The 27,907-nt window shown below is 39.8% G+C and overlaps 4 protein-coding genes across 7 annotated transcripts; 2 read left to right on the forward strand and 2 right to left on the reverse strand.

Moving 5' to 3' along the window:
- The first annotated feature begins 1,745 nt into the window (after positions 1–1,745).
- Positions 1,746–13,129, forward strand: oit3 (oncoprotein induced transcript 3). Its single transcript, XM_037782322.1, has 9 exons — positions 1,746–1,906; positions 5,053–5,427; positions 5,518–5,628; positions 7,466–7,588; positions 7,693–7,815; positions 9,126–9,286; positions 9,468–9,880; positions 11,669–11,768; positions 11,939–13,129. The coding sequence occupies exons 1-9, from the start codon at positions 1,849–1,851 to the stop codon at positions 12,095–12,097; spliced, it is 1,623 nt and encodes a 540-aa protein (XP_037638250.1). The 5' UTR covers positions 1,746–1,848; the 3' UTR covers positions 12,098–13,129.
- On the reverse strand, positions 12,181–15,138 carry pla2g12b (phospholipase A2, group XIIB). Of its 2 annotated transcripts, none has more exons than XM_037782378.1 (4): positions 14,447–15,138; positions 13,852–13,940; positions 13,544–13,709; positions 12,181–13,430 (listed from the first exon to the last, which is right to left on the reverse strand). In XM_037782378.1, exons 1-4 carry the CDS (start codon positions 15,072–15,074, stop codon positions 13,312–13,314), a joined length of 1,002 nt encoding a protein of 333 aa, XP_037638306.1. In that variant the 5' UTR covers positions 15,075–15,138; the 3' UTR covers positions 12,181–13,311. The 2 variants fall into 2 exon arrangements, with proteins under 2 accessions (XP_037638306.1, XP_037638307.1); XM_037782379.1 differs by having other exon boundaries at positions 13,864–13,940; positions 14,447–15,136.
- Positions 15,139–15,333: 195 nt separating this feature from the next.
- fuom (fucose mutarotase) lies at positions 15,334–24,037 on the forward strand. Of its 3 annotated transcripts, none has more exons than XM_037782409.1 (7): positions 15,334–15,352; positions 15,708–15,767; positions 22,258–22,326; positions 22,400–22,470; positions 22,549–22,647; positions 22,746–22,819; positions 23,732–24,037. In XM_037782409.1, exons 1-7 carry the CDS (start codon positions 15,349–15,351, stop codon positions 23,796–23,798), a joined length of 444 nt encoding a protein of 147 aa, XP_037638337.1. In that variant the 5' UTR covers positions 15,334–15,348; the 3' UTR covers positions 23,799–24,037. The 3 variants fall into 3 exon arrangements, with proteins under 3 accessions (XP_037638337.1, XP_037638335.1, XP_037638336.1); XM_037782407.1 differs by having other exon boundaries at positions 15,335–15,454; positions 15,677–15,767; XM_037782408.1 differs by lacking the exons at positions 15,334–15,352; positions 15,708–15,767 and adding an exon at positions 20,503–20,962.
- A 2-nt stretch (positions 24,038–24,039) lies between these two features.
- si:ch211-217g15.3 (uncharacterized protein LOC368914 homolog) lies at positions 24,040–25,553 on the reverse strand. The gene is made up of 4 exons (XM_037782390.1): positions 25,383–25,553; positions 25,143–25,206; positions 24,988–25,019; positions 24,040–24,898 (listed from the first exon to the last, which is right to left on the reverse strand). The coding sequence occupies exons 1-4, from the start codon at positions 25,388–25,390 to the stop codon at positions 24,175–24,177; spliced, it is 828 nt and encodes a 275-aa protein (XP_037638318.1). The 5' UTR covers positions 25,391–25,553; the 3' UTR covers positions 24,040–24,174.
- Between the last annotated feature and the right edge of the window lie 2,354 nt (positions 25,554–27,907).

Here is a 27,907-nt window from a genome sequence, read left to right on the forward strand (position 1 = left end):
GACAGCTGTGAGTACTAACAATAGTCATGTTCATTGTTTACATTAATTATGCTATGTTTACGTTCATAATTATAAATTTGGGGGAGTGGCTTTGGAGGGAGGGAGGAGCAACGGACTGTCAGTGTTACCTACTTGACTTTCTCGCTAGATTTAGGGACTTTTGGAGCTAGTGCTGCTACTTTCATTGTAAAAGAGTTGACAACACTGGGCTCTGTTTTTTGTTTGGATCATTTTTTTAAATCTAGTGTACTCTTCTCAAGATTACTGACTGGTGTGTAACATTTAGGGAGATCTATTTGCAGAAATGCAATATAATATTAATAAGTATGTTTTCTTTAGTGTATAATCACCTGAAAATAAGAATCGTGGTTTCGTCACCTTAGAATGATCCGTTTATATCTACATAGGGAGCGGGTCCTCTTCACGGAGTCTGCCATGTTGCACCGCCTTGTTTCAACAGTAGCCCAGAACGGACGAACCAAACACTGTTAACTTTTCCTGCTTTCCTGCCGCCACTCTCTCTTTCTTGCTTCACCACTCACTTCTCACCTCTGCTCCAAATGACCTACGCTACTCACAACAAGTGGCTCTAGATGGGTCCATTTGCGTTTTTGCGTCGGCCACCATAGTTCTTCTAGACACTTGGCCCATGGAAGAGGCTTCATTTGGCTGCAATCTGCAACCTCACCGCTAGATACCGCCACATCCTACACACTGCACCGTTAAGTCTAAAAATCGAAACGATTATGAACGAAAAAAGGCATTGGAAAAAGAAAAAGATATTTTTTTTTTTTTTTAAAGAATAAAAAGTAAATCATTTGTAAAATATTAGTTTGATCGTTGGAACAGTGAAGAAATATTTTTTCTATGCTGTGTGTGCTATGTCTGCAACCTCTGGGGATCATGAATGTCTGTCAAATTTGTACAAAATCCATCCAATGGATGGTTTAAGATAATTCAGTCTGTTCCAAAGTGATCGACTGATAGATTGACTTTGCCATCCATATGCCTCGCCTACTGGTATCTTTTAACCTGATACTGTAACACATTTCACAGCAGTGAAAGCACCAAAACAAACCTAAACACTGCAAGTTAGAAAGTTTACCAGCGGCTGGTTCCAGGAGTAATCACAGTAGGAGAATGGCATTTTCCACCTCATTTCGTCTAACAACCTGGTGGATTAATGTCTCCATTGATTTAATTACATATGAGAAACAAAAAGTGCAAGCGTCAGGTTAGTTTGGGCTCTTTCTAAATGAAAACCTTTAGACATTTTCTGGCCAGTACTATAGGTCAAGTAATGAGCTAGATGAGAGCATATTCACTCAACTGGCACAGTTTGTCCTCAGTCGACTCTTTGGTAAATCCTGAGTGTGCAAACCTCGCCGTTGCCTTGAAGTGAAAGATGCCTCAGCAAGACACTAAACAGATTAATCAGATTGGTTTAATTCTGCTGCAGATTAGATCATTGCTCGGTTTTCCACGCCCTTTAAATCAGGAAGGATGAGACGGAAAAGATATTAAGACATGTAACACTTTTTCACAGCGTGACAGCAAAAAAAGATATGTTTTGGTGTAGTTTAAGGTCATGTGTGCGAGGATGGAGGGAGGGGAGTGTGAAGACTGTACAGTCTGAAACAATGGGAGGATGGTCCTGTCATTGGATTTGGGGAGGTCAAGGGGTCAAGGTGGGACAGACAGACATGACAACATGACACATACAGATAAGAGGCGCCTATTAAAGACAGGCTTCCCCTAAGGATAAACCAGAAGAGCTACACACACATGCACACACACTCAGGCCTGAGCTCGGACTATAGTTTAGCCAAAACACGGAGAAAATAAATCATGATTTTTTGGGTGATTACAAGTCTGCTGCTGGAGGGGGCTGTGGTTGCAGGTGTAGGTGAGTGTAACATTTGTTATGTTTTCACTTTCAAACAAGCAGGTATCTCCTAAGATAATATTCTAATTGTTGTTTGGCAATACCGGCAATTACAGCAGTTTTTACTATAGATTGAAGAATAAGGTTGACATTATTCTATATATTTTTTATTGTCAACAAATCCCTTGAAAAGACCAAAACCAACAATGTGTTAGTCCATCTTCCAATACATTCGGACTTCCCGCAACCAGCCAGGCACTCAGCCCAAAGCCTATTTACTTCTACTGAAGATGTAAAGCTTTAAAAATGGGGCACAAATATACTTTCATTTTTAAAAATAGACTTACTAAGTTCCTACAACAGCTGGGCATTGTAGCTTTCAGTAAATGTTACCCAAACCGGGGCAAATAGTACATTTCACAGGGACTATTTTCATCAGCGGATTAACACACATTTGGTGCTCTAGTGAGTATTTACAGCAGCAGTTTGTTGGTGTATGTGTGATTTTTAATGAAGCAAGATGTCGTCCATTGCAACCGTGTGGCTCATTGATGTGTTTTTAATGTTACTACTGGGGCTCTATAGCACAGAGGAAAAAGATATATCAGGCTTTGGCCAAACAGGGCGTACAGGTGTTAGTAGGATCAATTCACAGTTGGTTTTAGTCTTTTCATGAGATTTGTAGACAAAATTAACAGGATAGCTGCAGCTTTATCCTTTAACAAAATATATTTATTGTAAAGAACAATTAGGTTTGACATTGTTTACTCTGGGTCTTCATCTTCATCTGTGCAGATAAGAGGCTGGAGTGTGACTTGGGTCAGGCTCGGCTCCACATTCCCTTAATAGCCATATTAAGTTATTCAAGCCCCATCTGGAAGATTTAACGCTCCCATTAGCATACACCCGCATGAGTCAGCTATGTCCTCTGCCCCTTCTGTGCTGCTCGAGCTGGAACACTGTCGGTCAGTCGTACATCTCCAAAACTGGTCGTTTATGCTGTCAGTGGGCTCAGGCCGTGGATTGATCCCTCGGCCTTTATTGGAGCAGCAGGTAGTGACAAGATGGACTGTCCATTAGTGGACGGAGAGTAAAAATGATGTGTGGTGGTGACATCATTTATGGTCACAAAATTAGTCCCATCTCGCATCCGTATTTCTTCATAGCTTCCAGGAACTAAGATGTCAGTCTGTTCATTTTTCTTGACATAATTTGGTGTTTTTTCGTGTTTACTTGTGAGAGCAGATATGAGGTTTAAAGCTCTGGTCAACCATTAGACGACACATGGAAAGGAGTTTTCGTACAAGGTGCGGGAAAGCGTAAACATGGATATTTTATGTAGAGCAATCCAACTAAATGGAAAGCCTGGAGTTTGGTTATAGTGGTGGTTATGTGCTAGTTGTCAGTTGTCATGTTTCCTGGCTGCTGGCCTGCCACTGAAGACGCTTTACTGCCGGACCGATCAACCTCCCGCCGTTTCTTCATCCCTGCTGATTCTTAGTGATTAACACTTGCTCTCACTCCTGCCCACTTTGTGCGCTCCCATCATCCCCCACGTCTTCTACTTCTTTTCCTTTTGTTTTATGTCTACCTCTTAATTACACTGTTGAGAGGGCACGCAGAGGGGGGAGAGACTATTGATTGTTTTTTGCTGCATTTTGTTTACTCGGCTCATTCAGTTGTTCTCCTGATTCTGCAGCGCTGGTTGTAGTGGAAAGAGTCACCACTGACAGGACTGGATAAAGAGTTCTTTGTGGACAGCTTGTTGGCTTTTAGTTCAATTAAAATCGACTCTGTGTCACAGTTTATCTTGACGGTGCAAAGGTCTGCTTCATGGTAACAAGTTTGCTCAAGTGACCAGTATGGGATATAGTGCTTGTCTATGGACTGAGCAGTAAATTGAACTTCTAAAGGCTTTTGACGACCCTGGCAGCTCCGTTGCTGGTTCCCTCTCCTTCCTGAAACACCCATTTGGCTTTGGGTTGGTGTATGGTTTGTGTTGCTGCACCATGCCACATTGCACTCACTTACACTGCTGGATTTACTGATTCCACATGCCACTGTTAGTTTACGTTTTCCTCTTATGTTTTCTTTGAATTAATAAATAATTTAATTGGCTTTGTTGTGTGCATCTCCCTCTTTTGTCATGGCCACGTGGCCTGGTTTGCGGCAGGGTCACTTCACCAAAATTACAAAAGGAAAAAAATGATTTTCTTACATTTAGTGGTATCTAGCCATGCAGGTAGATCTGATTCGGTTTCTCATTGGAACTACTGTCTACTGAAAACTGTTAACCGTGAGGTCTGGATTATTCAGAGTAATGGGGGCATGACCCTGTTTTGAATTTTCTTTTGTGGGAATTGTATGTGTTTTTTAGTGTTTACTTTAGAGGGGAAATGAGGGGGAGAGATATAGGGAAGGACTTGCAACAAAGCTCCCCTTGTTTTAAATGCATGTTTTTCAATTCTGTGAGCATCTGAACCAAAATTAATTTCAGCTCTATTATATTGATGTGGAGTCAGAAATCTCAAATCCTGGAACGATAAAAGAAAATAACTGCATGGCGGTACAAGAATAAAGTGAGAAAATAGATTTTCTTTTCATAATTTGGGTGAACTGGGTCTTAAAGTATTTAGAACTTTTACTTAAGTAAAAGTAGCAATACATATATAAACAAAACTCCTGTAGAAGTACGATAAACATATTGCATTCAAAATGTAACTCAAGTAAAAGTACAACAGTAGTAGGAAAATATGCTTACAGTATCAAAAGTAAAAGTAGCTACCTATATAGTATTTATACATTATACTGTATATTACTATTGATGCATCATTATAAGCAGCTAATTTCAACAACTCCATATACTGGTGGGTAATTTAAACCATGTCAAGGCATCATATTTTGGATGTGCAGTCTCAAACGGAAAAATTATAGTGATTAGAGCTTTGAAATAAATCTAGTGGACTAGAAATATAAAGTAGCTCAAATGGAAATACTCAAGTAAAGTAAAGTAATACTTGAGTACCACTGCCCTTTCAGACTCTACACATTGTCCAGGCAACCTTTCTGGCTCATTCTCTTCATCTTAAAACACCTATTTACATAATGTTCATGTTTTTATTTTCCAAGCATGTGCAACTAAGTCTTGTTCATGTTTGGCCCCTCAGCCCTGGACCCGTGCTCTGCCTACATCAGCCTGAACGAACCCTGGAGGAACACAGACTACCACGTCAACCAGACAGCCGGCGTGCCCCTGTGTGACAGCCACGTGTCTGGAGAGTGGTACCGCTTCACTGGCATGGCCGGGGATGCCATGCCTACCTTCTGCGTCTCTGAGAACCACTGTGGCACCCATGCACCCATCTGGCTCAATGGCAGCCACCCTCAACCCAACGAAGGCATCGTCACCCTGCCCGTCTGCGCCAGCTTCAACGACAACTGCTGCCAGTGGAACGCCACTGTGGACGTGAAGGCCTGCACTGGAGGATACTTTGTCTATCGCCTGCCCAGACCCTCAGTCTGCTTCCATGTTTACTGTGGCCGTGAGTGAGCATGTGTGATGTGTAAAAGAGTCACTTTTAATTGTCTTGTCTATTGTTTTGTTAATATGTTTGTGTATGTGTGTTTCACAGATTTCTATGACATCTGTGATGAAGTGGACTGTGCAGGTCCCAGATGTCCCGAGTCTGACTGTCGCTGTGCACCTGGAACTGTTCTGGGACCAGACAGACAAACATGCCTGGGTGAGACAGACGGAGAGGAGGTGGAGGAAGGGGGGGGGGACAGATAAGTTGTGTAACAGACATGGAAGACAGATGGAGGCTGGAAATGGTTTCTGAAAAACAATAACAAGTGAAATCAATCAGACTGGTTTTGCAGAATGTTCACCCATTGTTTCGACAAATAACATTTCTACACCTGGATAAGATGTTTGTTATGCTATTCTTATTCATGTTTATATTCATAATACGGGGCAGAGCCTGCAAAGACAACACAAGCCAATAGGATCAACTGGTTTGTTTCGGTCATCATGAGGATTTCATATCATCAAACATTTTAATAATAGTACATTTTTGTCTTCAGAGATACTTGCTTCACATTCATCCATGTTGCGAGGAAGTGTGAAAGTTCAACCCTGACCTTAAACAGTAGTTTGACAAAACATAATTTTAACCGAAGGTCCACTTAGATTAGATTCTACTTTGTTGTCATTGTGTCATTGTACCAGTACAATGAAATTACAGTTTAGCATCTAACTAGACAGTGCAAACAGGAGCAAAACGGCAATTGATTAAAATATTTAATCGCGATTAATTGCATAATTGTCCATAGTTAATCGCAAATGATTGCAGTCTTGAGGTCAGAGGTCAAGGGACCCCTTTGAAAACGGCCATGACAGTTTTTCCTCGCCAAAATTTAGCGCAAGTTTGGAGCGTTATTTAACCTCCTTCATGACAAGCTAGTATGACATGGTTGGTACCAGTGGATTTGGTTTTGTAGCTTCATATGATGCCAGTATCTTCACTCTAGCTTTAAAACTGAGCCCGTTACAACCTCCAAAAGATCAATTAGTGGCCGGGCCCTAGTCTTCATCAGTGGATGGAGTTTGTTCCATTGTCTTGACATTTAAACTGACAACCCTTTAACCCATTTTCACCATGTAGGCCTATCCATTACTTTGATCTATTTCCACAGTTTAATTATTACTTTTAGCGAACTGTTTCAACAGCTTATTCATTTATCTCATTTTTTTCAACTATCTATCCGTACTTTTAGCTATTCATTTCAACATGTATCCATTACTTTTAGCTATAGCTGTTTAAACTCCTCTGCTTGCTTGTTAGTTTTCACACGCTCTTACTATAATTGCGACATTGCTCAGATGTTATAGCTGACTCAATATGTGGATATACTTTTTAAATCAAATCCTAAAATCTGTTTCATCAAATAAACTACTCCACAATCTTTCCACATAACCCCCCTGAGGTTCAAGTAGCCTGCCACGTGGTTCGGAAACACTGCTCTAGTGTGGCACGGCCCTGTGGCCCTGAGTAGTTTAAATATTTTAATATGTTATTTCTTGAGATAGATCCTAAAATAGGAAGGATGAGTGCACGGCATGATGAAGGAAGTAGAGATTGAGCCAGAAAGACTGAAATATTGTCTTCTGTACACTGGCCGGTACACCTAATGATGGGTGACAGGCATGCAGTGGTGACCTAGCCAGCCTGAAAACTCCCATTATCTCATTATTCACCCATCAACCAAATCTGCCTTTCCCTGTCTCAGAAATGACTTATTCATTTCTCCATCCTCACTCACTGTCTTTTCTCACCTCCTTGCACTCTCACTTCAGTCCCTCCTTTTATTTCACCCATCATTATTTCTTTACTAGTCCTCTCAGTGTTATCAACGCAGTTTTAAAGTCCTTTGAAGTCGATTCATCATCTTCCTCCCAGGAACACTAAGTGAATTGCCTCGAGGTGATAAACTCCACCCATCTGGTACTCAGTCGATTAAACCAGGACTCATCTGATAATAATATCTGACCCAGCTGTGGTGTATGTGTCCTATGTTCAGATGTGAATGAGTGTGAGAAGGCCAACGGTGGCTGTGCAGAGGTGTGCGTGAACACCAAAGGCTCCAGGCGCTGTGAGTGTGGGCCGGGCCGCGTGCTGGATGAGGATGGACGCAACTGCAGAGGTACATCCATTATGTGTGATGTGCACATATGACGGACCAGTCAGTGTTGCACAGTGACAGTGGTGTTCTTCATCTTCTCCTTTTCTCTGTGTCGCCTCATGCAGAGATAGCAGGCTGTCATGTTAACAATGGAGGATGCAGCCATGGCTGCTCCTCGCTGCCGGACTCCTATCAGTGCCACTGTCCCAGAGGGCTGGAGCTGGGAGAGGATAAACGCACATGTCAGGGTGAGTATCAGTGTGTGTATGAGATGAGTAGATATATTGTTAGATAATCAATCAGAGATGGCAAGGCAAGCTCACACAGAGATGCATGCTTGCATTAATCTGAAAAGATGTTGTAGATGGTTTCACCAAAATGCATTTCCTAAGGACGTAACTGAATTCCCAACATTTCAGTGCAGAGGGAGGATCCTTAACTATATTAGTAGTGGATAATAATCTGACCTTTTGTTGAGAAATGAGACAATCCTGGCGAAAAAATATGTTGCTTTCAGACCATTTACCTCAGGGTCTTTTTGATAGTGCACATAAAATAATTTTTTTCACTATGGCTTAATCTGTAGATCATTTTTATGCTCCGTGCCGGCGACAGCCGTGTACGGAGACATTATGTTTTCGGGTTGTCCGTATGTACTGTTCTCGTGAACGCAATACCTCAGGAATGCCTTGAGGGGATTTCTTCAAATATGGCACAGACTTCCACTTGGACTCAAGGGTGAACTACTCAGATTTTGCGGGTCAAAGGTCAAAGGTCAAGGTTACTGTGACCTCACGTCTGTTGCATTCTCATGAACCTTATATCTCAGGAACACCTTGGGCGAATTTCTTCAAATTTGGCACAAGTGTCCACTTGGACACAAGGATGAACTGATTAGATTTTGGAGGTTAAAGGTCACTGTGACCTCATGTGTGTCCTATTCTCGTAAACGCGATCTCTCAATGCCTGGAGGGAATTTCTTCAAATTCGGCACAAACGTCTTCTTGGACTCAAGGATGAACTGTTTAGATTTTGGTGTGGATTTTGGTCACTATGACCTTTACTAAACACATTTTTGGCCATTACTCAAAAATTCTAATCATGTCTCACAAATGTCTGATAGGGTAAAATGATGAAGTGATGACATTTTGGACAGGCATGGATATAAACTGCAACTTGACTGGTTCACAGAAGCAAACAACCATGAGGCAGTAATTCTAGTTTTCTGATGAACTAAAAACTGTTTATTATATAATATGTCAAAAATAGTGAAAAATCACAGTTTGAGTCCAAAGTGACATCCTCAAATCACATGTTCATTCCGATCAAAAAAACCAAAGACATTCAAATTTAGAGTTGCAACCATCGATTATTTTCATTATCAATCATTTCATGTTAATTAGTTCCTCAATAACCTATCTCTCTTTATGTACTTAGCCAACAAACTGATTTGATGTGGTATGTTTTCATCTCTTTCTTGTTGCATTTATGCATCGTTTCATGACTTGTGCCATTTTATGGGACCATAATGACATATCTTTGTCTCTCTGTCCTGCAGTGCCAGTCCAGTGTGATCCCAGCTCTATTATTGTGTCAGTTCCTAAGGACCTTGTAGGAGGACTGGAGCTCTCCCTGTCCAACACGTCTTGTCGAGGTGTCTCTAATGGCACCCACATCAACCTCAGCTTCAGCCTCAAGACCTGCGGCACAGTGGTGGAGGTCAGAGGCATTGGGTTGAAAATGTTTAGATTGAACGTGCTCGGGGTTTAGTGTCTACAGTTAGGGCTAGGAGAAATATGTGATTATTATATAACTATATTGTAGAGCTCTGCCTTAAAAGTAGGTTGTCACTGACTGATAAAGCTATTAAAGCGCTGTAAACTGAATGTTGACCCCCCAGGTGACAGAAGACAAGATTGTGGGGACCAACCTGGTGACGGGCCTCCCTCGGAGCAGCCCAGGCAGCAGCAAGGACTTGATAGTCCGCACCAGCAAGTTAGTGCTCCCAGTCACCTGTGAGTTCCCCAGGGAATACCAAGTGTCGGACGAATACCAGGCGAGTCAGCGTGGCTCGGCCCTCGAGCTGGCGGGCCACAGCGAGGGAGTCTTCCCCTTCTCACTGGAGCTCTTCAAGAGCGCAGAGTTCGCGGAGCCCTACCGTACCCCGCCTCAGCTCCGCCTGCACGACTCCCTGTTCTTCGGGGTGGAGCCGAAGGAGAGGGTGGAGGGCCTCTCTGCACTGGTGGAGAGCTGCTTCGCCACGCCAGGGCCCAAAGCTGACGAGGCAATCAAGTATTACCTCATCAAAGACGGGTGAATAGTGTGGAAGTTTGATCAGTTTTAATGCCACATCTTGAGCTGCATGACATAGCACACTTATTGCAAAGGCCTTGAACCGGAAAATAACACTGCTGGAAGAGTTTATTCATTCCTTTTATTATTTTTTTAAATGAATAGGTTTCTGTTTTGCTACCCTCTAATGCTTGAAGATATAATAAATGCTTCAAGCTATACCAAGAAGATTTCAACCGCTGTGGCTGTCTTAAATGAAAAAGCGGTATTTATAGAAATTCCACACTATATCACCAGGAAAGCCAAAGATAAATATGTGATAGTAATAAAGGGTAACACTTCATTTTACAGATCCGCAAAGTTCATAGTAATTAGGTGATAATTACCAAGTAAGCTATTTGAAATTTCTTTGGAATTACTGCCAAATTACCCTAATATTTAAAATCAAAATGTATCGAAAATGACTTTATTATAATTTTTAAAATAGGGCCCTTAGGCTTGAGAAGCCTATCATCGGAGGTGGAAAACCAAAACTAATAGAAAACACTTCTGATCAGGCTGATTCTGTCTTTTTAATATTGTCTCATTAAAGCTGCAGTGGGTAGATATGGAGCAAATATGATTAAAAAAATAGTTATTTTTATAAAACGGTCACTATATCCTGACAGTAATGCATGGTAATCGGGAAAAAAAACCATGCGCCTCTGTGTCCTCCGGTGCTCCTAATGGCATCTGCAAGATTTCACAGACCGGAGGAAAACAAACAATCAGAGCCGAGCTGGAGCCGAGCTGGAGCCTTGCCGTCTCTGAGTAGCTGTCAATCACTCGCAAACTCCGATCAAACAGTGAAACTAGGCAGCGCTGATCAAATATGATTCAATATTCTGTTACTGTAATGCCTATTTCTCGCCTCAAATGATTTCAGAAACATCTTGTAGTGTACTGTTTAGCTGTAAAATGAGAAAGTTTGTGACCCGGCAGCCATGTTGAGATAAGTTGAGGAAATACCAAGCACCGCCCACCAGCCAGAGCAAACTGAAATAGGCATTACAGTAACAGAATATTGATTTGATCAGCGCTGCCTAGTTTCACCGTTTGATCAGAGTTTGCGATTGATTTACAGCTGCCTCCGTTGAATGAACAGCCAATAGGAACGCTCTCTCTCTCTCTGAAATGACTTGTGATTGGCCAAAGTCTCCCATCACAGGCTAGATTTAAAAGCCTGAAAACAGAGCCAGGAGGAGGTGCGGAAGTCTAGTTTTCTCTCAGAACACTTGAATTACAATATTCTGAAAGGTTATTATGTCATTTTTCCCTATTGATGCCAAAATGATTCTGCCTACTGCAGGTTTTATACAAGAAATGCACTTGGTCTTGCAACGTTAATGGTCCTTATAATAAACGTCAACAGGATCAAACCCAGCTGCTGTGTGTCCACAAAGCCTTCGCATCAGCTGCTTCACGGTTATAGGACAAGAAATCCCCGCTCCTTCAAAGAAATGTCAAACGATAAATGCCACTGGCTTCATCAGTGTGAAAAGAAAACAAGAACATTTTGAGTAGAAAAATCGAAACAGAGAACAGCCTTATTATCTTGGGAATACTCACTTTTGGCAAAACCATTTCTCCATTGCTACTCTACAGACACCAACAGAGCAGGGCTGCAATACAGCAAAAATACAGTGTTTCACAGACCTCGGGCAGCTAACGTTGATGAAGTGGCTTGTTAGAGAATCATATATGGATCACTGAATACTGTGTTAAGATATCATGCATGACTCTATTTCTCCTCTTTGGCTTCTCATTCAGGTGTATCTCTGATGAAACAGTGACACAGTACTCGTCAAAGGACCAGCTCTCTAAGCACTACCAGGTCCCTGTCTTCAAGTTCGTTGGCAAGGACAACCGAGTGAGTCTAAAAAGCATGCTGGGAGCCAGCTGGCAAATGTGTGTGTGGGTTTATGTCTGTGTAGCACTATACTGTAAGGGGTGTATTCATAGACTATCTGAAGTAGCAGCGTCTTTACACTGTAGGGGTGTTCTTCTGTATCTACTCGAGCTTGTCTCCTCTGTTTACAGCAAGTGTTCCTCCACTGCCAAGTGTTAGTGTGCGGGGCGGGAGATTCACACTGCGTTCAGCGATGTCGAGGACGTGCCCGCCGAGAGGTCCGGACCGGTGAACCTCGGGAGAAGCACACACTTAGTGGAGGCCCCATCTTCATCCTGCCTGAGCCGTGACGCAAACTAACTTAAACAGGCTGAAAAACACCAAACACAAAAATAACATTCCCAGAGTAGCATTTAGATTAAAGGAGATGAGCTGACCATTTCAGTTTATTTGGTAGTTAAAAGTCCCTCATATACACATATACATGCAGATGTACAGTATATACGCTCTTCTCTATGCCTATGTAAGTTCCAGTGTCAGTCACAGTGCTGTAAATCATTTGAATTCTGCAGAATACATCCACATCTGTGTGTGTGTCATTGCCACTTTGCCCTGACAGCACAGTTTACTGACGTTAAAGTGAATGACATTTCTATTAGAAATCATGCGGAGGGGCCACAGTTCATTTGTAACAACTACAGCGTGAAGGATGTTTTTCTAGGTCACACTTTCAGGCATTTCTCAGGCTTGATTGCAGCTTAAAGACTTAGTAGATTTATAGAAGTATATTTCACACCATCTCTGACTTGAAAAATACATGTGGAACACCCGTAGATGTATTTTGACTCATTTGCTCAGTATAATCGATGGCTGGGGGTTCACATCACACATCCCAGTGTGGTGGAAAAGAGATAGCAGTGTGACATTATGCATACGCTTCATCACTGACAATTAATCGCGTCAGTTAAACTGCAATTAGTCATGTATTCATTCATTCATAAAAAAATAACGAATAACTGGCAAATAACTTACATCAAACATTAACGTAGTAGCTGTAAGAGGCATTACATTTACACAACGCTGACTTTGAGCATATTATCTTGATAAATAGCAGCGCACAACAAACTGAGTGCGCTAATTAAATTGTGTCTTTCTATCTAGAGGAAATGAATCCAACTACAATATCCTTCCCATCAGGCACTTTGTTTGGAGTCATCAAAGTAATTTATGGTAATGGAGTCATAAAGGCCTAAAAATGGCCTAAAATGAAATGGAGTATGGAGAGCACACCATGCATAAGCAGTTAATTAAGATTCTGAATGTCATAATCAGATACCTAATATATGTCAGTGCTGCCTATGAATAAAACCTAAGAAACTGTTCATTTGCATTCTCCATTTATGTCTTTTTTATTTCCCAGACTGTGAATCTTGAGAGGGCTCTTGTGAAGTATCTCTTCTTTGACAAAAAGCCTATAAATATACAGTGTAATCTGTGGAATAGCCCGTGAATCTGTTATTTTGTCTGTGAAAGCATCCCGTGAGTTTGTCCATAGCGTTCCGTGTCACAGTTCATCCCTCTCCTCTCCCTCGCAGACACATGCTGCCCTCTGGCTGTTCATGTAAGGCCTGCAACCCAGAGTCCCCACTGTGCTGTGGAGAACGTCTGCCATCGATTCACAAGCTAAGAAGGAGAAAGAAAGAAATAGAGAGAGAAGGGAGGCAGAGTTTAATGATGAGATGTTCCTTGTGGTCACATTCATAGCACCCCTGTGTCAGTATCTACAAATATCTCACCTTGCACCTTCGACACAAAGCCCAGACTCTTCTTGAGGTCGGAGCAGATGCCAAGCAGACACAAGCGAAACTCTGAGTCACAGGCGTTCTTGCTTGTGCCGCAAGTGTCATAGCACATGTCGAGCTGGTTACAGCACTCTGTCATAGCAGGGATCCCCAGGTCAAGCTGTCAAAAGAAAGAACTGTATTATGTCAGTGCAGTTTATTGACACAGAACATTTCTAGCTGTTATGGTTGTGGTAAGCTCCATTGTATATGGGCTCAATGATGTAGTTTTGGGCTGTTGGTGCTATGAACAGGCCACCTACACCATCATTCACCTGGAATCCAACCAGAGAGGAGCTGCAGCCATTGGGCTCTGGGAGCTGGTAGCCGGGACGAGGTTGAGGAATTTCTCCTAAGAAAACAGATAAGTTCCATTTAATTCTCAATATAAAGTGAATGCACATTAACAAAACTGATGTCATCATGTACTCATAGTCAAGGATCAACACTATCTCTCTGTTCTTGGGTGTGTGTCGTTTCACAGATAAGATGTAACATCTGTTTGAGAACATCTGTATTGATTGTGTAACTGAATAGGCACGTCTACCTCCCCGACTGATAACCAGAATGTATTCAGGTTTCATTATCAGCATGTTGTAAATAAGTAGCTGATAAACTGACAGCAGTGGGATTGATTTGATTGATTTAGACTTAAAGTGTGCTAAGAAAACAAATGCATAGTAGTACAGAAGGAATACGAGATGTGGACAACATAATAATCAAACCTTTTTGTCTCTTTTGAAAACAAAGCAACAACTCTGAGTATCTAGCTATCTCTGAGTCCCAACTATAGGACACTAAAAGACTTGTGATTCTCAGTGACATAACAGTATGTTAATTCAAGAGATTCGTTCTTACCATGTCTGCAGCGGTACTGACACACACCATCCTGTCCTCCCGCCAGCTCCACCAGGGAGTCAAAGTATCCGTGCATAGTCTGGAAACTACTTCTAATTGAGTTGAGGCTCCAGCTGTTATCGTCTTCATTTGCCGAGGGTTCTTTCAGGGGCTGGTTTGTCTGAACTGGTCTGATCTCATTCTCCTCCTCCGCCTCAGAAGCAGAAGGTTGCTCCTGGGTGACAGCTTCACCAGTAAGAGCTTCCATAGCAGGGGCGTCTTCAGCAGGCCTATCACTGTCTGTCCCCGGCTCTTCGGCTGTTGCACCATCTGCTACTGGGACATCCACTTCTGGTTTGTCAGCTGCTGGGTTATCCACTGCAAATATTTTAGCCAATAGATTGTCACTAAAGCTGGAATTAGCTGCAGGTTCCTCAGCTGCAGGGGAATCGCCTACTTGGATATCTGGAGCTACAGCTTCTTCAGCTGCATCTACAGAGCCAGCTGCTACAACACCATCAATAACAGCAGCTGAGTCCACAGCAGGGGCCTCCTCCTCCTCCTTTTCTTGACTCCGGTAGTGGCCTAAAGTGGCACACATAACCGTTGACATGCAGAGGAGGAGCAGAACCACAGTCCGAAGCAGCATGGTGATGAACTGGTGACAATCCAAGCAGAGGAAGCTCTCCACAAGACAAGATGTTGTTAACAGGATGAGAAGAGCTTAGACAGTGAGGGACAAAAACAAACTTTGCTCCTACTGGCTCTGCCAACCAGAGAGCAGACTTTGAACTACGATTAGGTTCTAGCAGACAGCAAGGCACGGTGTCATGTTGGGGGCAAAGGTCACCCCATATCAATCCAAGGAAAGCTTTTATAATTCCTCTAATCCTCTCATTCTCTGTGATTCTTGAACACATCGCATGAGTAATTGCATCACAGTTTCACCTAATATCCTTGTATATATTTGGAAACTTTGCTGTAATTATAATGATTTACTCATGGGTTATAGAAAGGATTTCTTTTGCATTATGACTGCATTATTTTTCCTGCTCGGTGCCCTAGATTATAACCAACCAAATACTTTTTTTCCAATTTAAATATCTTTAAAGCGGTAATAGGCAACCCATAAAATACAGTTTTCCACTTGCCAAAATGTGATTGAAGCTCATACCGTGTCACTGAAAGGTTATTTATGCGTAAATGACTTAATTTCATTCGTGAGGGTTATATTTGTCATAGCCCACTCAGTCCTTACCTTGTCTTCTTTGTTGGTTCTCAGAGAAAAGACACAAGGTGTCGGAGGAGGAGGAGCAGACTGGATGGAGACAAGGACATCAAGGTGAGGAGAGTTGGACCTTAAAAACACTACCGTCTGTATACAGCTGGAAACTACAACAGAGATAATTCTTACATTTGAATGATTGTGTGTCTGAAATGTGTTTTTTTGTATCTCCGTCCTCCAGAAAATGCTGAAGAAGCAGCTAGAGAACCACAGGGAGGCTCATCAGAAACAGCTGGGCCACCTCCAAAATAAAATCAAAGACAAGCAGAGGATGTCATAATATAGTATGCAAAAAACATTTTTTTTAAACTTTTTTTTTTGACATACAATACTATGACTTTTTATAAACTTCTTTCGACACACTACACTATGACTTTTTAAAACCTTTTCAAAATACTGTACTATGACTTATTTTTAGAACATACTATATCACTTATTGTGACTTTTTTGACACGTTATACTATGACTTATTCTTTTTTAAAAAGTAAACATACTATACTATTACTTATTTAAAACTTTTTTCGACATTCTATACTATGGCTTTTTATGACATTTTTCGAAATATATACTGTTACTTTTTTCGTCATACCATAGGATGACATAATATACTCTGACTTTTTTTTTTTTTACATAATTTACTACAATGTTTTATGAATTTTTCAGATTTTTTTTTTTTTTTACATTTTTCAGACTTTTTTAAAACTTTTGTTTCAGACATTTGTCAGACGTTTTTTTCCCGACATCTTTCAGACTTTTTTTTTTTTACTTTTTTCCGACTTTTTTTTCCTGACATTTTTCCGACTTTTTTTTTCGACTTTTGTTTTTGTTTTGACATTTTTCCGACTTTACTTTTCAAACATTTTTCAAACTTTTTTTCCAACATTTTTCAGACTTGTTTTTCCAGGGACATTTTTCAGACTTTTGTTTTCCAGACTTATTTCAGACTTTGTTTTCTTTTTTTTTGGCCATTTTTCAAACTTTATTTCCTCAGACATTTTTCTGACTTTTTTTTTTTACATTTCTCTGACTTTTTTTCCAGTGATTTTTCAGAAACATTTTTTCAGACTTTATTTCTTCCGACATTTGTCAGACTTTTTTCAAAACTTTTTTTTTTATTGTAAATGTAAAAAAAAGTTTACATTTTTCAGTCTTTTTTTTCCAGATTTTTTTCAGACTTTTTTTTGGACATTTTTCAAACTTTATTTCTTCAGACAATTTTCTGATTTTTTTTTTTAAAAGACATTTGTCAGACTTTTTTGTCAGACATTTTTCCGACTTTTTTTCAAACTTTTTTTTCAGACTTTTTTTTCAGAATTTTTTCAGACTTTATTTCTTCGAACATTTTTTTTTACATCTTTCAGACCTTTTTTTGTCAGACATTTCTCAGACTTTTTTTCCAGATATTTTTCAGACTTTTTTTTCAGACTTTCTTTTCAGTCTTTTTTTTCAGACTTTTTTTGTCAGACATTTCTCAGACTTTTTTTCAGACTTTTTTTTCAGACTCTTTTTGTCAGACATTATGTCAGACTTTTTTTCAAACTTTTTTTTCAGAATTTTTTCAGACTTCATTTCTTTCAGACTTTTTTGTCAGACATTTCTCAGACTTTTTTTGTCAGACATCTTTCAGACTTTTTTCAAACTTTTCTTTCAGACTTTTCTTTCCAGACTGTTTTTCTTCAAACATTTTTTTTTTTTTTACATTTTTCAGACTTTCTTTTCAGACTTTTTTCAGACTTTATTTCTTCCGACATTTTATTTGACATCTTTCAGACTTTTTTGTCAGATATTTTTCAGACCAAATCTGCAACTGAAAAAACTTGAGTCACAAGTGGATTGAGTTCACCCAGCAGTTCAATCAGTGTGTACTTCACACCACTAGATGGGGTTCTTGTGCTGTTACACAGAAAGGCACAGAAACTGGACAGAGAATAAACTCAGTGGGACTGTTGCGCAGAGACTGTTGTGCAGATGAGCGCTTCATTTGTGCAGCTGAGTGTAAGGAGAAAGTTATAAGGTCAAGTCATTCAAATACTGTCTAAAGAAATCATACAGAAAAATTATAGATGCTTAGTCCTATTGTCAGCACTATGTTTGTAATAGCCTAAGATTTGAACATTTTTTCATACCAAAGGAAAATTTACTTGTGATTTCTTTACTTCAAATATTAATAGGCCTAAAATCACAGTGCAGGTTTGTACAGCATCAAATAGAGGGCTTGATTTTAAAGTCTTATAGCAGATATTCTTTAGACAAAATGTCAATGAATATGATTATTTCTGTAAGATTTAACTCTATAATGATTTAGAGGAAATCATCAGAAGACACCAAAAAAATAGGCCCACTCGTGTTATTATAGGCCTATAATATAAAAATGAATAGCTTTGCAGATCTAGGTTGTAAAGTCTTGCGCATCACCTATTGGCTGGAAATATTCAGGAAAACGATAATTTTGACTTCAAAGAAAATAGCAGAACAAATTGTGCTAGTGTGAGCTTTCTTTAACCGCTCCAATCATCGCAAGGCAACTTTTTCTTCTCTCTGATCTTCACACGGCGGCGCCCCCATATATTCACAAGGCCATGGCCTAATTGATTTTTATTTTCATTCAATATTCCCCTGGAGCTTTGCTTTCTTGTCAGCCCCCTGGAAACAAAACTTTAAAAAGGAGAAGAGAAAAAAAAAAAAACCTCGTCTCCTCACTCTGCAGGGAAGCACAAAAGTCTGCAGAGAGGGCCCGAAAAGAAGCTCCTCTTTGAGGCTACCGAAAGGTCAAAATAATAAATGTAGACTCAATTGAGGCTCTCCACACAGACAAAGGGGGCAAAACGTTACATTTTGGCAGCGTAGACCCTCATAGCGTGATAAACTCATTTAAAGAAGCCGAAATAAAGAGAGAGCAGCATGGGTCCAGAGAGGGAGAAAAGGGGCTTTCAGTCCGGCAGACAGGCCTGGCTCCTGCAAGGGCCTTTTCTCTTTCTGCCCAGCAGCAGCCTCCCATCTCTCTCCAAAAAAACCCTCTCATATTCCTACACTGCACTGCCTCTGTGCCACTCAGCCATGTTGGTGACTTTATCTATGTTTTTACATTCAATTTTATATTCCCAATTGATCTATGTATGTAGCCTGCTCTTAAAAATAGTCTATCATTTTTATAACTTAAAGCAAAGACAGTCAAAAACTGATTTAGAATAGGCTAAAAGAAAGCATATATTATTTTCCATGGGTAACTACTACAAAGTTAATAGCCTAAATGGCAAAGGATTTGTGCACAAAACACATCCTATAAAGCAAAAATACATTGTAGGTCTGATCTGGAATGCAGAAATATTATGAACATATTATAGCTAATATTTGCAGATTAAATACCAGCAATAAAGTACCAACATGGTTCTCCTGCCTTATTAACAGCAGCTGTATAAGGATTGTAAATTCAGTATAAGACCACAAGCCTGCTCTGCTAAATGCTGTGACTTGACTTTTATGAAAGCATTTTTTTATAAGCAGATCTCTTGTTTTGTTTTTAGCCTACAGAACCAGGATCTGCGGTCATGGAAAGGGATTCCTCAGCATTTTTTTCTGCCATCCAGCTGAGAGTTTCTCAGATGAAACAGGCCGGGTGGAGTGGTTTTCATTTGACAAATATTTTCATTATCTCGCATTCTTGGCACCAGAGACCGTTTCGGAATAACACATTCACCGGTATATCTGCTTTAAATTATGCCCACCCAAGGGTGTCAGAAACAACATATAGACCAAAGATTAACCCACTATGCAGTTTTATGGGACTAATGACACTAACCTATTGTATAGCTTTATATATATAGATAGGCTTCCACAATGTCATTGGATAACTTCTACTTTGTTGTAAAAGTGACTGCACTTTTTTGGGAAAAAAAGTTTTTGAACACATAACATAAATAATCGCCATATTTCAGATGTTGTGAACAGAATTTAACTGATAATAATAATTATATTTATCAATGTTAAAAACTGGGATGACGGACAGATAAATACATAAACAAAATTAATTTAATATCTTTATTTATTTGTGTGCTGGTAGAACCCTAACCCCTAACCTATATAATATATAACCCTATAACCCTGACCTATATAACCCTAACCCTATATAATATATAACCCTAACCCTAACCCTAACCTGTATAATCTATAACCCTAACCTGTATAATATATAACCCTAACCTGTATAATATATAACCCTAACCTGTATAATCTATAACCCTAACCCTAACCTATATGATAAATAACCCTAACCATAACCTGTATAATATATAACCCTAACCTATATTATAACCCTAACCTGTACAATATATAACTCTAACCTGTATAATATATAACCCTAACCCTAACCTGTATAATATATATCCCTAACCTGTATTATATATAACCCCAACCCTAACCTATATAACCCTAACCCTATATAATATATGACCATAACCCTAACCTGTACAATATATAACCCTAACCTGCATAATATATAGCCCTAACCCTATATAATATATAACCCTAACCCTAACCTGCACAATATATAACCCTAACCCTAACCTGTGCAATATATAACCCTAACCCTAACATGTATAATATATAGCCCTAACCACATAACATAAATAATAGCCATATTTCAGATGTTATGAACAGAATTAAATTGATAATAATAATAATTACATTTATCAATGTGATAAACTGTGATGACGGACAGATAAATTGTGTTTTAGTGATGATATTTGAGCCTATTTAAATAAATCAAGCTTTTAAACAGGAACTCGACGCGAAGCCCCTCTAAACCAATCAGATCAGGGCGCCTGCTCACATGACGCGTCACCCTGGCGTCTACAAAGAGATGTAGTTAACTTTCAAGATAGTTATCTCCCAAGATACTTAAATAGCCTCGTAGAAAACACCAACATTCGTCCGGCAGACTGCAAAATAAAACAGTCGGAAATTTGGCTTGACGACCAACAGGAGGTACCAGCGTGACACACATAGGAGACTAGCAACTCGCTAAACGTTTTTTTGTTTTTTGTTATAAGGCTATTTTGTCGTATAGCATGTCTGGCGGACCTAAACGAAACCGGAAGTAAGCTGGAGTGATTGCTCTCGCTTCGCCTCAATACAAGTTCTCTCGTCTCTGTGGCTGTCAGCTGGCAGCATGGTCGTGCTGAGAGGAATCCCCTCTGTGTTGTCACCTGAACTGCTGTATGCTCTGGCTAAAATGGGCCACGGGGATGAACTGGGTATGATATTTAACTACATATACATTAGGTCGCCTTTCTCGTAGGCTGTGCGAGCATTTGGTAGCCTATAATGTGTGTGCAGTCATTGTAGGGCAATAGTCTAATCTAAGTTTACAGTAAGTCAACACAAGTGTTAAAGGTCCCATATCATGCTCATTTTCAGGTTCATACTTGTATTTTGTGTTTCTACTAGAACATGTTTACATGCTGTAATGTTAAAAAAAACCTTTATTTTCCTCATACTGTCAGCCTGAATATGCCCGTATTTACCCTCTGTCTGAAACGCTCCGTTTTAGCTCATTTTGACAGAATTGCAACAGAATTGCAACAGAATTGCAACAGAATTGCGTTGCTAGGAAACAGCTTGGGTCCATGTGTACGATACTTTCACAGTATTTATATAGGATTTAAGCCTGCTTTATAATAAAAAAAACATGAAAATCTCACTTTTTTTATAATATGGGACCTTTAAGACTCGCAGCACCATTAACCTGTAGACTGGCAAAGGGATCAGTGTATCTTTTGGTCATTCGATTTTCCTTTCACAAACGGATATTAAAGAACAAAAAATGAGTGGTTATTTGATTTTCGTTTTTAAATACAAAAAATAATATTGAAATACAAGATGTTTTCTTCATCAGGGTCAAAAAGGGATGAACTAAACTTAAAAAAAAACGGATTGATTTTCATTTTCTAAAAAAATAAAATAAAATCACTAGAAGACAGAGACGAAAAAAAACGCCCCGTTTTTTCATCTTCTGGACCGGAAGTTGCCATTTACAAAGTAAGAGTGAATGAGGACGGTGCTATATGAGAGAAAAAGAAGCACGGTGCTGCTGTGTAACTGAAGGTGATGGACATGGATCAGTACGTAGTTTTTTTAAACATTAAGAGAGTGTGTCTCAGGGAAGAAAACATGTCACAACACCGTCCTCATACGCGCTCTTACTTTGTAAATGGCAACTTCTGGTCGCAGAACATGAAAAAAAAACGGGGCGTTTTTTTCGTTTCTGTCTTCTAGTAATTTTATTTTTTATTTTTAGAAATAGAAGAATTAAAATCAATAATTTTTTTTTCAAGTTTAGTTCATCCCTTTTTGACCCCGATGAAGAAAAACGCCTTGTATTTCAATATTATTTTTGTACTTTAAAACGAAAATCAAATAACCACTAATTTTTTTTTTTTAATATCCATTTGTGAAAAGAAAATCGAATGACCAAAAGATACACTGACCCAAAGGCCACAAATGTAACATGTTCATTAAGTCATTCAGTGTTTTTCTTTCTATTTTTCAGTTCTTGCTGATGCAAACTTTCCAGCATCTTCTATTTGTGCTTGTGGTCCAAAAGAGATAAGAGCTGATGGTATGTAAAACCCATCTATCTGTAAATAATAAATGTTGGTGAATATTTATAACTGTCTCAGATCTTTATGTAGGTTTGGGAATCCCACAGCTTCTGGAGGCCGTTTTGAAGCTGTTGCCCCTGGACACCTATGTCCCCTCTCCGGTACGGGACCCACAGTGGCCTACATTTGTTATCTTTTTAATTTTCATTTGTTGAATTTGTGCTAATATGTTTCCACAGGCTGCAGTCATGGATCTGGTAGACAGTGACAAACAGAGATGTTTAGCTGTCCCTGTGTGGGACACTTACACACAGCTCCTGGGTCAGGCTGGATCTCAGGTAAAATGGGCTGTCCACCTAATGATTAATGCATTCAATAAGTAACTCAAAATAACTGTATTCCTTTGATTTTTGACTCTTTGTGTCTCTACATTCAGACTCCTCTCGAGAAGGTAGAGAGGTTTGCTTTCTATGACCGAGCCAAGAAAGCCTACGCTGTTGTGGCAACAGGGTGTGTATTTTCTCTGCCCTACATTTGAATATTGTAGCTGAATGTTTCAATCTGTGTCTGCAAAATGAGTACAAATGCATGTGTCACTTTATATAAGTTAAGAAAAATGACAGACTTGAGATTTAATTTGTCTGTTGGCTTTTCTTTTTTTTTTTTTTAGAAATCAGCAAACCTTCTTAAAGGTACAGTGTGTAGGAGTGGGCAGCATCTAGTGGTGTGGTTGCAGATTGCAACCAACTGAGTACCCCTCTGCTCACTCCTCCCCTAACAAGACTGCGGTAACGCAAAGCCGTGGTAATGCCGGTACCATAGTTTTGCACTCTGTGGCTCACGTTACCGCAGTTTCACAAGCGTGTCGGAGAACTATGGTGGCCTTCATGTAACGTAAAAACGTGAAAGGCTCTCTCTAGAGCCAGTATTTGGTTTGTCCGTTCTGGGCTACTGTAGAAAAATGACGGACTCCGTGACGAGGACCTGCTCCCTATGTAGATATGAAGGACTTATTCTAAGCTAACGAAAGCACAACAATTCTTAGTTTCAGGTGATAATACACTAAAGAAATCATAGTTAGGAAGATTATATTCCATTTCTGCTAATAGATCCACCAAAATGTTACACACTGTTCCTTTAAGTCATGAAATGGGTACCTGTTCTCTGTGATACCTCTTTGTTTCACTCACCTGGTAATGAGAGGGAATTGACATTGCATTTCACCTGATTTACTATGCAAGTTTCTGGGCAAATATGAGGTTTGGGCAGCGATTCAGAGGCCTGTAACCAGGCAACATTCTTTTTTACAAATAATTGCATTTTAATAATTAGAGATTATGGTTTGCACAACAGAATGCTTTGAAATCTCCACAAATTTGCAGCTGAATCTGATGAATCTTTTCCTCTGCTCTGTGTACACAGGGAAACGGCTTTGTATGGTAACCTGATACTGAAGAAGGGGGTCATTCCTGCTGAGCTGCTACAGTGACACACACGTTTTAAAGTAATGATGATCTAATGATTTAGTCACAACTGTAATTCTTTCTAATGAATATCAGGAGAAGGTGAATAGTTCAAAACCCTAATGTGTTCTTGTTAATTTGTAATTAATACTGTAAAATATGATATGATTAATCTCCAGTTTACATGGACCAGAAAACATTTAGTTTTTTTATAACTGGCATCTGTTTTGTACATATTTCAATGAATAAAACACATGAAGTCTTTGATGAGTGTGTGATTTAGATGTGTTTATTCTTGTTGATTAACAAAATCAAATAGCACTTCTGATTTACCTGTGTATCAGCTATGTTTGTGTCTGATCTGAAATGATACGGAGCTACACAGGATGAGTTGTGGAAGGATCACTGGTGATAGAGATCGTCCAGATCTTCCTCTGGTTCGCTGTGCTTCCTCTGAGACGGCACATAAACAGGAGCGGCAGCTTTAGTATCATCTTGGTAAGGGATGAGCTCCAGTAGATCTTTGTGGTACAGGTCGTCCATGTCCTCCTCTGGTTGGAGATGAACTCTGACCTCACTTGCACCCATGACCTCATCGTTCAGCGGCTCCATCTGTACAGGGGAATACTGCTCGTCGCCGTGATACAGCTCGTCCTCGTCCTCCTCTGGTTCAGAGTGAGCAACGCTGATCTCTGCACCAGCTTCGTATTCAGCCACTATTGGAACCAGGTATCTAGCCAGCTCCTCCCTCGGTTTGTGGTAGACTTCATCCAAGTCCTGCTCAGGCTCGTCTGAGACCACCTCACTGAAACCAGGGTGGTCGATGTCATCTCTATCCTCCTCTGGTTCCTGATTGTACTTCATGTTGACTTCTTCCTGCCAGGGCTCTGCTTGGATGTCGGCAGCGGGGACGGCATCCAGGTTTGGGATTTGAACATTGAGATCAACCATTGAAGGGTGGTACAGCTCATCCAAGTCTTCTTCGGCCTTCAGGGGCCGTTTGTCCGGTCCACCGCTGTTCATACTCTTCCAAATCTGCATGCTAGGGTCGATGTCATAGTCAGTCCCATCCATGTCTTCAGGAGGCTCCACTTGCCAGGACATCTTCCCTTTGTCATCTAAGGACCTGAGATAAAAAATAAATAAATCATGCAATCTTAGTCAGCATTTCCTCAATCCAAGAGACAATTATTCACTTTAAGTTTAGTTACTTACATAACGGTATCCTGGTATGCTTCATCTTTATTCTGAAAAGAGAGCACAAATATTACATGACTGCTGTACAAAAAACAAGAGTGTTTGTCATTTTAAATTCATCAGGAATAATTTACAGTGTATTGTGGACAGCCAGGAGCAATATATATACATACCCCGGGTTTATATGGCTTTGCAGTGATGCCAAATATCAGAGAAACACAGACTATTAGAGAAAACCTACAAGAAAAGAGACTCTGGATTAATGTCCAGATTTCAAGTGTTTGACAGACATTACACAACAGATATTTGTCCAGTCACAGAAACGAACCACGTAATTTATACACGGTTAAACATTAAAACCAGGTTAACAATCAGAGTCAGAAACCCACTGAAGAGATCTGTAGTTTTCTTACCTGAACATGTTGTTTGCTTTCGGCTCTTTCGACGTTTTGGATCTGAACAACAAGAAGTTTCCCCTTTACCTTCTGTGGAAATAAAGGATCAAAGTTCCACCAATAAACTAACCATATTTTCTTGACCTTTGTATCCTCTGAACGCAGGAACGTCAGCTGTAAGTAATTCATTGCCTTGAGCAACATGTTGTTAACGCAATAGTGTCAGCGCCAATGGCTGATTACAGTTAAATTCCTCATTCTGTCATCAAGTCTAATAAGTGTGAATTTACTGTATATTGTATTAGTTCACCAGTGTTATTTTTACTGTGTTGTGATTAAAAGGTATCTCGTTTCTGATTTCTTGCATGCAGACGACAGTTAAAGAAATACTGAATTCTAATACACGTAACCAGTCTTACAACTACATTAATCTCCCTTTTCAGCAATCAGTGATCACAACGTTATAACGCCCTATAAAGCTAAGGTTGAGATATTTTATTGTGAGATAAAACAGTAATATTTTCTCTAATGTCCTTAATGAGATTGTCCCTATTAACCTGGGCTAAATGTAGTGCAATAAAGTCAGTGTTTGTTTCTGTACTAGGTTATGCGGAACATCAAAATGCAGCAGTTTGCCATTTGGCCCTCTATTTAGTATTCATAGGCAGTACATAAATATTTAAGAAATAGTTAAATACATTACATCACAAATACATTAATAAACATATATATCAGCTTACAACTACTATTACAGTGTGTTCTAAACCAGTGGTTTTCAAAGTGGGGTCCTTGAGGGGTTTCCAGGGGTCCCCAGCAAAAAGGGGAATCATTTATTTTCCATCCATAAGTAACATAATGACAGAACATATGACTATTTTGGTCATGGGTTGAATACACTGTCTGTAATAAAACATCTAAAAGCAATAGGGCTGTCCTCGACCAAAGAAATTCTTAGTTGACTAATACTCATATGATTTTGTCGACTAATTGATTAGTTGATTTAATTGACAGATCTGTAAATCTGAGTTTCTCCACAAAGAATCATACAAAAGCATCACTTTAAATCTTGTGTTTACCAGATATGTGCTCATACGTTTCTTGAAAATAGGTCATTCAGCATGAATAAAAGCATAAAAAACAACTAATCAACTAAAGAAATCTTAGTCGATTTACACCAAAAAAGACAGATTAGTCGACTAATCCACTAAGAGGGGGCAACCCTAAAAAGCAACATTGCTGATGTTAGCAAGGAACAAGATCTCAATCTCAGTGGGACTTACCTGATTAAATAAAGGTTGTAATGATATAGCAATAACCTTCATGACTTCCTGTTTGCTGTTATTGCAGGAGTTGTGACCAGGTCATACTATGTAGGTTCAGTGTAATTTTTTCATAGACAACACAACAGCATCATACAACTCTTCTTAACCTTTAATTAAATACAGTGATTTGTGATTTACATGTATGCTAACTGATCAATTATTTATTCAGAAAAAGGGACAGTGTGCATAAAAATGTATAGTATTTAGAGTTGTATCAAAAATCGAGTCTTGTACATGTATAATATTACCATGAAGCAGCAATGCACATGCTCCCCATGCTTGGCTGACTTTCACAGGAACTTTCTCAGACAGATTCCCTCCTGCGTACAGCTTCAATCATTTAAATCGACTAATTACCCTTCACGTACACACCCACTGTAGGAGGACAGATTGGAGGCAGATGATCGGTCTGTGATCTTAGTGCCAGCCACAACGCTTACTGAAGCAACCGTTGAGAATCTGTCAGCACTAATCTACGTCCATGCCAAGATCCTATCACACTGTTCAGAATAAAACGGCTTCGTGATTGATGTACGGAATAATAATAACAACTCACTTTACGAATCCATTTTTTCTGATATGTGGCCAAGACAGAAAACGTTACAATACGCAGCCATAAACTCACGTAACATATACACCCTTAAAGAATGTGATTTCATTTCCCTCCATCATGTCATCCTCATGTGAGAGTTTACTCCATAGGAGACCGTTACGACTGTGGGAACGCTCCACTGCAACCCTTTCACTGTTCATACAACAGTAGGAGAGTCATTAAGTTAACATATGGGTTAATATTGTCTCATGACAACATGATTCAGCACACACACACACATACATACACACATACATACACACTGCACAGTAGAACAGGAGCAGACAGACACGCCACACACTTCCTGCTCTGTTCAAGGGATGGCTCCACCGCGTCTGCTGGTTATCTGCCCCCTCTATCAGATCCATATGTACAAGTCCAATGTTACCCCTCGACTAGCCCCTCACCCAGGTCACGGAGTGGTCTACCGTACTACCCAAAAAAGGCCCTCTCTAAGCAGGCAAATGCCAGACATCTTTAAGATAGTCGGTGGAATATGGACAAGGAAGCGACTACTGTTTGATTCTTCTTTTATTCCACACTGAATCAGCATATTTCCAAAAATGTCAATCTATTCCTGTAAATAATATTGTCTTCATGAAGAAAATCATTAAAACATTGCTGACAGA

Source organism: Sebastes umbrosus, chromosome 10 (assembly GCF_015220745.1).
Source record: "Sebastes umbrosus isolate fSebUmb1 chromosome 10, fSebUmb1.pri, whole genome shotgun sequence".
NCBI classification, from domain to species: domain Eukaryota; kingdom Metazoa; phylum Chordata; class Actinopteri; order Perciformes; family Sebastidae; genus Sebastes; species Sebastes umbrosus.